Genomic DNA, 13,190 nt, shown 5'->3' on the forward strand with positions numbered 1-13,190 from the left:
TACTGCCTAAAAAGACAAGTGTTTTGTTTTTGACTTACTGTCTTGTTGGTTGTACAGAAGGCTCTACTTTTGCTTTTCAAAGATGTACAGTTGTGTACATCCATTTGTAACTATTGTCATGAGTGAGTGTAAATGTTGGGTTTGGGGCGTGGCCAGCAGCAGATTATCTGGATTTAAAGTGACAAGAGGCACCACAACAGCTCTTTCTGGAAGGAAATCTCATCATCTAAAAATAATTTTTGTGCAAAAAATTTAATAAACATATTTTGTATAAATGGGCTGCACAGTGGCGCAGTTGGTAGAGCTGTTGCCTTGCAGCAAGAAGGTTCTGGGTTCGATTCCTGGCCCCGGTCTTTCTGCATGGAGTTTGCATGTTCTCCCTGTGCATGCGTGGGTTTTCTCCGGGTTCTCCGGTTTCCTCCCACAGTCCAAAAACATGACTGTTAGGTTAATTGGCCTCTCCAAATTGTTCCAAGGCGTGAGTGTGTGTGTGCATGGTTGTTTGTCCTGTCTGTCTCGTGTTGCCCTGCGACAGACTGGCGACCTGTCCAGGGTGAACCCCGCCTCTCGCCCGGAACGTTAGCTGGAGATGGGCACCAGCAACCCCCCTGACCCCACTAAGGAACAAGGGTGTACAGAAAATGGATGGACAGATAGATTTTGTATAAACCGTAGACTCATTCTAACCTGTTCAAGGAAGCATACCTTTAGTATGTAAATAAACACGGTGTAGTTGTGTCTTTCAATAGGAGCGATGATTTTATTGTGAAGAGAAAAAGAAATGTTGTGTAATATTTGTGTCATGTCACTCATCCCGTTACGTACTTTCCTCAAACTTTTAAAAACTGTAGGAACCCAGAACACAGAAACTCAACAAGAAAGCGACACAATTATATTCCCTACATTTCTCCAAACCTTGAAAGCACCACAACAAAATTTAAGCATTTCAAGGATTTCTGTACTGATATATGAACCCAGTCTGAACCAACGGACGGTTGAATTGCACCTGAAGCCTCAGCACTGAGTGGAGCTGTAATTCTCAGCCGACAGATTTACACACACACACACACACACAGAGAGAGAGAGAGGGAGGCTGTCACTCACCCCGAGGTCTATTAGTGTTCTAACTGCAGTGTGTGCTGCCTCCTCTGAGCAGCTTTCTGTGAGATACAGCACAAAGGCACACATGAATCAAAAGAACAGGCACATATCCAATATAGAAAATGAGGTCGGGATAACAGAACAAAGCCTCTACCAGTGGGACTGTAATTTTTATACTACGTATTATTGAGGGCTGCCATTTGGGTAGATTCTCGCTGCCTTATGTGTTATTTCTGAAATGCGAGAGTGTGGGTGCGGCGGTGGCTTTCCTCTTTGGCCTCTGCAGATTTGTTAGGACTCACAGTGAATCAGTGGGAAAAGGCGAGGTGACAAGCTTTTAAAGTTGTGACACAAAGAAACAGAGGATCTCAGTGTGGGTGTGTGTCGGGTCCGGCTCACCGTAGTGCCGTTTCTTCTGATTTGCTGTTTCACAGAGATGGGAGTGTATCTGAGACAGAAATTCGGCTTCTGTAGCAGGAAAGACGAGAAAATAGAGGCATTACTCTGGAAAAGCAAAGGCCTGACACTTTCTACAGAGGGTGGATGTTCTCTTCATGCTTCAGTAACGTACTACCGTACAGTAAATGTGTAGCTGGTCACTGTAGAAGAAAACGTTTAAAAGATGAGCATCAATATTAATTTCATCCCTGCAGCAACTCCGATGCTTTGATTAAAAATTTAACCTCAAGTCCAACATGTTTCCTTTTTATCCAAGTCAGTTAAAGCTGTGATAATTCATGGAACCTGTCACAGGTAACTAGAATACATCCAGAGTTTCGTACCAGGCAGAGGAGAGTCCATCACGTCCAGAGCGCTGGTGGTCCAGCACAGCGCCCTCAAATGTCCAGCTAGCATTCTGCAGAGGAAGAAGAGCATTTCTGGGCACTGCTTCGGCTGACTTATCTAGGAAAGTAAGCACAAAGAAAATAATTAGTTTTTATTCAACAAGGAAGTCCAAGACTGTTGTCCAGACTTAATTTTACCATTTAATTAGGGCAGTACTGTGTATTTTCTAGGCACAAAGTGCCATTTTAAAGCACAATTAGTAACAATTCTACCATCAGTTGTTATAAAATTGCTACATCAAATGTGACTGAAAAGAAATCTGACTTTGTAATTTAATGCCTTGAAATGAGGCCTCTGTCTCTTTGAAAACTCTCACTCCTAGTGAAACTTTGCATCCAGGAAATAGATCTATATATCTATAGACAGATGTAGAAATGGGTAGATCTATCAATATCTATATGCATTTATAGAGATAGAGATATAAACAGATAGACAAATATATAGATACAGAGATAGATATTAAGATAGACAGATATTGAGATATAGAGATATATAGATCTAAACAGAGAGCTAGAGCGAGATAAACAAAGATATAATATCTTAAAAACAGTAAACTGACTAAATTTGCATTTACCAAACATTAATACACAACAATGCCTCTTAACACACAAATAACTAAAAAATATGACGGTCCAATACAACTGGGTCATCTGACGTGCTTTAGGTTGTTGGAGGGGGACATCGGGACAAAATGGACACCTCCCTGGATTGGTTTTCCAGGCCCGTCCCACTGGGAGGAGACCCAGAGGGAGACCCAGGACACGCTGGCCTGGGAACACCCTGGGATTCCCCGGAGGAGCCGGACCAACCGGCCGGGACAGGAAAGTCTGGGTCAGCTGGGGATTTAAATCCGTTTTGGGCAAAAGGGACAATAAAAATCAATCAAATTAAATCAATAAGTCAGAGTTCTTGGTCAACATCATATTTGTTTAATTTAGTTTCCCACCAACATTTGTAATGCTCCAACCGAAGCTCAAATTTCTCCAGGTTACATCCTTGTGTTTTTTGGCCCCAGTAACTTGTTTCTTCTTTGTGTTGCAGCGGTTTGAACATGCAGGGCTGGTTCACAGGGTTTCTCTGAACACTTGATGCGTCTGTTATTTGAACTCTGGGAAGCATTGATGTGGGCTAATCTGCAGCAGAGGGAACACTTGGTCTGCCTCTCCTGGGGCAGCCCGCTTGAGAGGCAGTTTCATCATCATGTTTGATGGTTTGTGTGACTCCAGTTGGAAAAAAAAAAACATAAAAAAAAGAAAAACTTTCCTGAAATTTACCAGACTCACTGACTTTCATGTTGTGAAATGACCTGTCATTTATGTGAAAGAAAACTATTGCTGATGGACTTGTTGAACTTTAATTCTTGGAGAAGACCCTGAAGGTTAAGAGATTCACAATGAAGTCTGAAAATACTGAACTGCAAAAACAAAATATTACCAAGTATTTTTGTCGAGTTTCTAGTGTAAATATCTTAGTTCACTTAAGTAATTCTTTAGCCTGACATGGCAGTTTGTTTAAAGTAAATAATTCCTTAATATTGATAAAAATGTACTAGTTCCAACAAGACATTTTCCTATACTATTCATCAATGAGAGCTGAGGAAGGAAGCTGATAAAAAGATAATCTAATAGAAATGTATTTTTGTCGGGTATTGACTTCAGCTTCTGTAGCGACGTCTGTTTGGATGTTTAGCGAGAACCAGGAGTGGTTGGATTCTGCAGTGATGCGTTCACATTTTTCATAGTTATAAAGTTCAGCCATTTTTTACGTCCGGATTTACCGCATTTGGCTTTTATTATGACGCATGTCTCACAACAATGTCATAAAAGTTGGTTAAAATGCGAGACGACCGTCCAGGCTGCAGATGTTTTGAAAATAATCAGATATGTATCCAAATTAGAACCACATATGGTTCCTGGCCCGAATCACCCTCTTCATCGCCACCACAGGTTGTTGCCTTCTGCTCGGAGATACACGACTTTTAAATTGAACACAAAAAGATATAAACGTTCATTTATCCTCATTGATAATTTCAGATAAGCCCAAACAAACTGTGGTGGTACATTATTGTACTGTTTACTATATCAGTAACATCAAGGGAGGCAGACAGCTGTAGTCCTGATGAGGAGAAATTAAGGCCATGAGAAGTAAAATACAAAGAATATCAATCTGAACACTTAACTTTTCTGTACATCGTTTTCTTATTGGTAATTTCTAGATTTTTATGGTCAAAATTGTCTTTCGAAATACATGAAAGAAAGTTGGGGCAAGGCAGTGCAGTGCTGCGCCTCACCTCTTGTATCTTAAGTGAATGAAGCAGGCATTTGGCGCATGTCCACTGCTGTCTGTCTTTGTATCGCCAACGTACTTGTTTAATTACACATTTTCTATATGTTAATTAATGTGTGACACATTTAGTGTTTCTGATCAGCCATAAATGTGCAGCAAAAATGCGTCAGGTGAGGCAGAAAGTACCGTGCCTCACCGATAGAGGGCAGCGCTGAGCCCCATAGCCACAACAAGCAACAAATTCTCTTCTTTGATTTTAAAAAAGGGGAAAAAATACAGATGGAACTGAAACGTTTAAGGCCAGTCTCTCTTTAACTGACATTTTTTCATATAATTTCTGTCCGTCATTTCTCTGCACTAAATGTAATTTCACTGTTTAAATTGTTTTAATATCTTTGTATGAGTGGATAAAAAGGGTTGTTACAAATATCAGGTGTAAATGTTGTGTCAATAACCCTATTTGAACTGTGTTAACAAGGAAGTAAAGCTGATGTCTTCAGTATTTAGTAGATTAAAGTGGCAAAGCAGCTCTTAAAGAATCTAAACAAACTAGACGCTGAAATAAAAAAATATCAGCTTGGTTGAGCTGAAAAAGGAGTGAGAATGTATTTAATAAACTGGGAATGTTGCATTCAGCCGTGCAAACAAGGGCAGATATGCAGCATCCCTGAGCAACAATGTTTAAAACATCCAACAGCTGAATACTTGGTAAAAATAAAAGCATCATACAAAACCACAACAGCTACAATCACCATCGGCCAATTACAGGTCATCATGAGGATGAATCAGTTTAATGGTTGGAAAATTAGCATAAAACAGCAGCACAGAAATGCATAATGAATAATTTATCCAGCAGTGTGTTATTGAATTATATTTTCTCGCTGCTAACTGCTCAGGACTGATCAATATATTCTGAACTTGAAAAAATTTTTTTTTTTTAACAAAGCCCCTTGGTTTTCAGAACAGAGACACGACATAAATAAATAATCTAAAAAACACAAATAAGACTAGAACTTTAGCAGTTAAAACAGGTTCCTCGCCCGACCCTGCAGGTCCCCCCTCACCACGCGTTTCCCGTCGGCCTCGGTATAAAAAAAGCTTTAGTGCCTTTGGAAGACAAACATGTTGGCAGAAAAATAAATCTTTAAGAAATCTGGGAGTAAAACTCTCATAACAGCAGATTTTATTCAGCAAATACAGTTGAGTTACTGCCCAGCTGCTGAGAATGACCACCTGAAGTGAATTTATGCAGTCAAACCGAGTCCGGGCTGAGGAAGGAGGAGGAGGAAGAGGAGGGAGTGTTTTCTGTTGCTTGTTAGGGAGGCGTTTTGTTGCAGTCATTCAGCACCTGCTCAGCAGAGCAGAGAGGTTTTAGGAGGAGAGAAAACGTTGGATGGATGGAGTTAAAACATGCTGTTTGAAAAGAACTGCTGTTTGTTCAGAGGAAAAAGATGAAGTCAGTCGGTGCATTGTGTAGCAGTGTGGGCGGCTCTGATTTTACTGAACTGCAGTGAACCACTGATTCGCCTGTGGCAGGACAAAACCTAAAGGTTGGGTTTTAGTTCTTTTTCAATCGCTGAAAATAATGTTCATCCTACATGCATACTAACAAGTAATGAATATATACCAGGCCCGGCGGCATGGGCGGGCATTGGGGGACATTGCCCGCCCACAGAGTCAGCTGTGCCCCTCTGGACTGGAAGCTGTTTGTTATTTTTACCTTAGAATGGCCAACTCTCTATTATTCCTATATCGATTTGATACAGTAGGGGCTTCCACACTTCCCATATCTGTGCCCTCTGTTAACTTTTTTCAGCAGTTAAAACAGTATAATCTGTTGTTAACATGTGGTAACCTGTTTTTCCAAGCCTCCTACAAACGCAACATGAGCGCTACGACGCTGACTTTACACCTGTGCGGCAGGGAAGGAGACCTGCTGCTGCTTTGTGGAGCTACGCAGGTGTGTTAGAATTATGGCAGCAAACCAACAAAACGCAAATAACTTTTCACAGTTTTTCCCCCAAACTAAGACTGAGTTGAGTAAAGCTGTTGGATGCAGGTAAAGTTAGCTAAAGGATGACTAGCTAATAATATCTTAAGCTTGCTAACAAGTAGCCTGTAGGCTACTGATGTTTATGTTCAGCTACGTAGATTCATTATGCCCCCCCTCATTATGCCCTTCATTCATCAGATTACGATGAGTGAAGTAATCTTCACTCATCACCTGCTGCGCTTCCTAATCGTCATGTGTTTCACATCATGTGTTGATTTTTCACTGTTCAGCGTCGGATTCTCTGTTTTTATGCCATAATTCACCACTATCTAGTTCTTCGCTACGTTTTTCCCGCTTCTCATGTTTCAGAGTTTTGCGCAATGTGCGCCTCGTTTTTTTATTTTACCCCGTAAGGTGCAGGGCGGTTGGGAAGCCTATCGATGGGGAAAAGGCAGACTGACATAAACCTTTTAAAACAACGGAAACAATTTCGGTATTCTGATTGTTGAAATTTAGAAGGGCTGTGGTACCGTTGTTCTATCACACCCGTTTCATACCGGACCACTTACAGCACCGGTGTTGACGCTATAAAATTAACGCTACGAAATACAGTTTTAGCAAGTTGCTCAAAGTCTTCACTGGTATTGTTGTGATTGTAAGGCGTAAAGTTTACCTTCAACCAAATGCTCCCCAAAGGCATCCCAGCACCCCCTGTTGTAAAAATTCCCGCCAGCTTCCCGTCTTGTCCCCTTTCCTCTAGCCATGCCCAGCGCCACTAATTCCTTTCTCAAGTAAACGTGTTTCTTTCCCGGGTCAGTCAAACGCCATCTTCTTCCATATCGCATTTGATTGCTTCTTTTCTACAAACCGTTTTACAGTCATTGGTCAAGAACACGGGAGCTAGAACTCTGATTGGCAGACATCTTTGTAGACGGAGCTCTTTAAGCCCGGAGACTACAGTTTGGTTGAGGCGGACCATTTGGTCAAAAGCCGGAAATCCAGCCCCCGGCCAGAGCTCTTTAAGCCCTGCTGATATTTACCCGTTATCGATTACATTTTTCTGGCCGATCGCTAATTACCAATATTTAAAAAGCCTCACCTACCAATTCCTATTTTGGCTGATTTTCTGCTGAGATTGTTATACAACAATGACTGATTTTTAATATTTTTTATGATTAAAGACAGATTCTGGCTGTCCTCTCTGTTGGAAGTCGTTTTAATGTTCATCATGTTCCTATCAGTCTTCAGTTTGCTGATAAATGTGTTTAAGACCATAATCCAACTAAAAGGGAAGACTTATTTTAACTGAAGCGGATGAGTTGTGATTGCTCACAGTTATGAAAGCGGGTCGTTCAGCAGGTCAGCTGCTTGTTCTCTGGTAAAAGTCTCCTTCAAGGTGACCTTAATTACCAGCCACTTCCTCGGACGGCACCGAGACTCATGGTGTTTTGTCCGCAGGAGAGCAAAAATTCAACTTCAGAGTAAAAACTTCTGCTTGGCTCAAGTTTAGATTTAGACAAATACGGAATGTAGCTACAAGAGGTACAAAATGTTTCTGAAATGTAACACTCTGAGGGGCGACATTAACACGGCTGTGTGTGAGAATAGGTGAGTGGGAGGCAAATTGTAAAGCGCTTTGGATAAAAGCCCAATGTGACTGCGGTCCATTTACTGGTCCGTATTCTAGAATGGTCCGATACGAACAACAAAAACCCGGAGCCAACACGTCCCGTCGCCGGTTATCTTTCAGAGAGGCTGCAGTATGCAGCGAGTCGGTGTTTTTCATTTGTGGGTCAAGTTCATTACTCGCCTCACAGTTTTACCCATCTGTTGTAGAAATACAATCAGCAAGCTGAAAAAATAAATATACATCCATGCCCCGACATTTTACACTTCATATGATGTTTATTAAATTTAATGAAGCAATCAGCGTTCATATACATTTCTATTTCTTAATTGATTAAATGACAGCAATGGAATTCAATATTTCAGTCTATTAAATGCTTATCTTTAAATGTAGAACTTTATTAAAAATGCCTCTGCGACTAGAGAAAAAATGCCAGATTAAAAGAATATTTATAAGCACATAACACATATAATATCAGAATAATTGTTATATTGCTGCATCACTAATAGTTTATCTTTTGTAGCCTAGAAAATTAAGCAACAATAACAGCTCTGCTTTTTAAGTCAACTTGGACAAAATATACTAATCTAATACTGATTCATACTAATGAGTACCATGAATATAAGCCACACTCACCAACTTTAAAAAGAAAAAACATGCACATATAAAACCAAACTTGACTATAAGCCACAATTGTTCAAGTTGTATCAGAGATAATTACGCCAAAATGTTTATTTTTATAAACTTTGAATAAAATCTGTACTGGAAAAATACAAAAACTGCCAGGAAGAGGTCGCACTAGACTTTTTGATCGTCCATCAATTTGATTGAGGTGATTAAAAAAAAATACACCATCATATATTTTTACGTGTCATTTTTTAAAAATGATAATGACATAAGACACAAGAAGCAGGAGCTTCTTAAAGAGACAGATGCCCAATTTCAAGGCGTCAAATTGTGAAGTCAAATGTTTAAGTCATGTTTGACATACAAAGCATTTTTATAACCAAAGTTAATATATTTACTTAATTATGCTATAAAATGGAAACTAAATGTCATCTAAAAACATCTTGATTAAACTGGTTTTCACTCAAGCTTTCAGATTATAGAGATTATTTCTAAATAACTTGTATACTGCAACTCAACAATGTAATGCATAATAAATATTTTTTGTCAAATTAAAGCTTATTTTAATGAAGCAATAAAAAACGAAACAAAGAAAGCCTAGTTAGTGACTATCCCTACGCTTGTCGATCTTTAAGTTAATCATGTCTTCTTTCATGATTCTTAAACATCCCAAAGTCACTTTGAAATATTTAAACTCCTGCTGCTTGGTCCTTCTGGAAGAACCTCGGCTGCTTAGTGTTGGTTTGAAATATTGAAGGCAACAGGAAGTGCGTCTAAAGACGACACTCTGCTAATTCACATTCAAGATATGTGATTCATCCGTGTAGCAGCTTTTTGTAATGAAGATTTAGAAACTTCAAAGTTCTTTTCATGTCGCCATTCTGTGTTCATGCATGTGCAAGTTTACTGCATGCATGTGTAAGTTTACTGCGGTCTCCCAGTGAGTGATCTGGATGAGCAGAAAACTTTTGTCCCATTTTCAAACCTCATGCTACTCTGAATCACATGACGAAGCCAAAGGGGATCCATGAAGCTTTTGTTTACCTTGTATGAGCGCAAGTCCTGGTCCTCGCAGTCAGAGTCGCTGTGATACGGGTCGTCGGTGGCGGTCCATGTCAGAGTGCCTTCCCTCTTCCAGAAATCACAGATGTGAATGTCGCGGGGAATCTGCATGAGGCAAACCGGAGAGCAAAGGAGGAGACTGACATGACACTGTCAAACATGATATGAATATTTATGACACATTAATGACTCTTGATGCAAAGTGGACACTTTTAACGGACTTTCAGTGCAACTTTGTTAAAAGTGTCATTATTTACCAAATGATGCAAAGTTGGCACTTTTAACAGACTTTTAATGCAACTTTGCATTAAAAGTGTCATTATTTATGAAAACAGTCGTAAACATTCGTAAAGACTCCTTCATGTTCATAACAGGTTCATGTTTATGACAGTCTTATGCACACCCTATCGGTGAGGGTATCAACTCGTAGGTAACAGGCCGAGTTCATCAGTGGATCTCAACTCTAATAACTTATTTCAAACTTTATTTCAAGAAACGTGTTCTGTGTGCCTTGGACTTGTTATAATCTTCTAACAAGGAAGCAAAATACAAAAGCCGTGCAGCACATGTATGTGAAAAGAGTTAATTAACACTGTTGGGTGTCTGAATACGTGTGACCTTTAAAAATAAAGATATGCAAAATAAATGAACAAATACAAAAGGTTTTAAAGTCTTTTAATAGACACACTGCACTGTGCAAAAAGGTTTTGCATTTTTATACTACTTTGGTAGTTTTTGTTTTCAGAGAAAGCATCTAGATTTCACAGAGATCTTATGCATTCTGAATGTAAAAATTCATCTTCAGATTCTGCAGATTAAGACATTTCTCACATGACACTGGAGGATCATCGTAAAGCTGCGCTGGTCTGTGTGCAGCTGCAGGCTGCACCGCTGCTGCCTTGTGTCACTATTTCACACTTATTGAACGATCCCATCTTACCCTTCATCACTGCTCTGAGCTCTAACGTCTTCAGGGATGGATGAAGGAATAAAACTTACAAGTGCACAAAAGCAACTCAAAGTCAAGACAAAAAACAGGAAATAAATGGAGAGAATGCTCTGGTAGAATGATGTGGAATATGTTTGATGAGAGGTGAAAAGACCGCAGTCTTCAACAGAGAAATATCTGATGGATAAATGAACTGAAAATCTCTTTCCTTTTCCTGTCACACCTTTGTTGTCATCTTCCACCTCAGTCATGTAATGCCAATAAAAAGAATTCACCCCCCTTAGATGCTTTAATCTTTTTGTTGATTTTACAAATCAATCATGATCATAAAAAAATGCTTTCGTCACTTTAGGAGTGCCAAAAAAAAAAAAACCTTTAAGTGGAAACTAATTTCTAACAAATATGAAATGTAAAACACATGAATGAAACAAACCCAGTGATAAAGCAGGCAGCACTGTGAGAATCATGTTCTCTGATTTCTCCAGTGGTTTTAATTATTGCAAAAATCACCAAATTCAACTGTGTAAGTTTGAAATGTAAAAATGCATGTTTTCGAAAAATGTTTCATTGTCTGAAACCAAATATGAAGACTGAGTTCTGCAGGTTTGATTCAAACGTTAACTTTAGCCTGTTGGTAAAATGATGATTCTTCATTGCAGCAAGTAGGCTACATACTACCTTGGTTTTATATAAACATCCTGTACAGATTTTTTAAAGCGAAATTTGCAGCTGAGCACACCAGTTAAACTCTCCTCTTTCGTCTTTTTACTCATGTTTCCGACTCTGCATTGCTGAACGCAGTAAAAAACTGTGTAATCTGGAGGCTTTTAGGTCAAAATACATACTGCAGTTAATCTGCTTTATGTGTTAAATTTTTTAGATTAATGTTGATAACCCTAATGTTGACACAATTCATGTTGATTTAAATTTCAGGAGATGCAGGTGGAGTCCTCAACCATCGTCTGGATCCCTACAGACTATAAGACGCACTTAAAAGCCTTTAATTTGATCAAAAACGACCTTATAATCCAGAGAGCCTTATACTGTATGTGGTTCTGGAGTAAAACAGCGCCCTCTAGTGAATTAATCAAAGCTATTTTGTGTGGAACACGGAGCTCTGTGAAAATGTTCTAGTTACATTACGGCTACCGTAGTCTAAGACGTACTGTGCTTTGACTGGCTGTTTTGTTTCGCGTCGCTTAATGCACCTTTAAATATGAAAAAAGATCGAAAATAGACCATTCATTAACCAGTGAGGAAAACATGGCAACTTCCTGACCAACAGAGCACAGTTCAAGACACTGAAGGTTCGTTTCTGATCAGAGCGTCTGGAGCAGAAGATCGCCACAGGAGGCTTTACAAACCAAAGTCAGCAGAAACACTCAGATGACCAAAGAGATGGACATGACACTGAGTACTGAGGATATGTACATTCTGTGTCATCTTCAGTGAAACTGAACAAAAGTAAGTTTCAGGAGAAACACAGACATTTTGCATAAATGAAGGAGAACAAATACCCCAGTGTTCAGTGAGACAACAGACTAACAGCAAAGCTGCCAACAAGAAGAGACTGAGCAGACTGTACGGTTTCTGCTGCAAGATGGAGATAATCTTTCGTCGGTTGTTTCAGGAAAATAAATCTGATCTCTTCTATGGCAGTAGCAGCATCAGATGCAGTGATAACAAAACTAAATGATCTGATGAAGAAGGTTGGATCTGGCCTGGAGTTGATTGTGCAAAGAAAGTTATTTCAGAAAATATTAAATTTATTTGAAGCAGCAACTCTGTAACAGACTCTTTAGTCAGAGACTTTCTGGTGTGCTGCAGCACAGCCTGCTACAGGAGATCATTTTGCTGACAGTAGTGATGATTTGAAAATACTTCATGAAAAAGAGCTACTTTCAATGTTCAGATTAAAAGATGAGAAAGAACCCAACTGTAACCATTTTTTTTTTCGTAAAATAAAATAATTTTGCTCATCCTAACTGGACAAAAAAAAAACACAAATATTTGAGGTAAATATCAGGTTTCAACTTGATTTACAAGTTTTAAAATAATTTAAAACAGTCATTTAAAACCGAATGACTGTTTTAAATGATTTAGACTTAAAGGAAATAACTTTCAAAACTGTTTAGCGGCTCTTACTTCCTCCATGATCAGGATGCCACAGCGGACCAGGCTGTCAACAGCATCCAGAGCAAAACTCTGAGCCGACTGACAAGGCTGCAGAAAGCAAGAGAGAGAAAATGGCTTAGCTTGGTGGTGAAGCACAGTCAAAAGCAAAAACAACTTCAGACTATCACTGTTCTCAGAAATACAGCCGGAGACAGCTGACAGAAAGCATAAGGTTTGGAGTAGAGATGTAGCGAAGATCACACAGGGAGAACGAAAGGCAGCTGGAAGGAGGCTGAGAGCTGGGGGAGATATTTCTTGGTGAGAAATGGAGTGAGAAACAAAGTTACAAGCAAAGGAGACAAGAAAGAGCAGCTGCTGAAATGAAAGGTGGGCTCTCAGAAAGAAAAAGTATTAGTGGCTCAGATTCGGAGCCCTTGAAGTCAGCCTGATGAAGCGTGCGCATTCAGAGAAACACACACCCACACAATCCAAAACCTCTCTCTGGCTGAGATAGAGGCAGCAGAGCAGGATGAATGGCTGTTCAGCTCCATTAAACATCCATTGAATGAGACACACTGGGTGTG

The 13,190-nt window shown here is 39.6% G+C and overlaps 1 protein-coding gene across 3 annotated transcripts in view; it reads right to left on the reverse strand.

Moving 5' to 3' along the window:
• The window catches only part of gpat2 (glycerol-3-phosphate acyltransferase 2, mitochondrial), a 146,322-nt gene that overhangs the window by 2,701 nt on the left and 130,431 nt on the right, over window positions 1-13,190 (reverse strand). For all 3 annotated transcript variants that reach the window (XM_008418198.1, XM_008418201.1, XM_008418202.1), the window contains 5 exons: window positions 12,637-12,714; window positions 9,525-9,647; window positions 1,884-2,004; window positions 1,501-1,569; window positions 1,105-1,160 (listed from right to left, as the gene is read on the reverse strand). In XM_008418198.1, coding sequence (XP_008416420.1) covers window positions 1,105-1,160; window positions 1,501-1,569; window positions 1,884-2,004; window positions 9,525-9,647; window positions 12,637-12,714 — 447 coding nt within the window. The remainder of the gene's footprint in view (window positions 1-1,104; window positions 1,161-1,500; window positions 1,570-1,883; window positions 2,005-9,524; window positions 9,648-12,636; window positions 12,715-13,190) is intronic.

Source organism: Poecilia reticulata, linkage group LG9 (assembly GCF_000633615.1).
Source record: "Poecilia reticulata strain Guanapo linkage group LG9, Guppy_female_1.0+MT, whole genome shotgun sequence".
Lineage (NCBI taxonomy): Eukaryota > Metazoa > Chordata > Actinopteri > Cyprinodontiformes > Poeciliidae > Poecilia > Poecilia reticulata.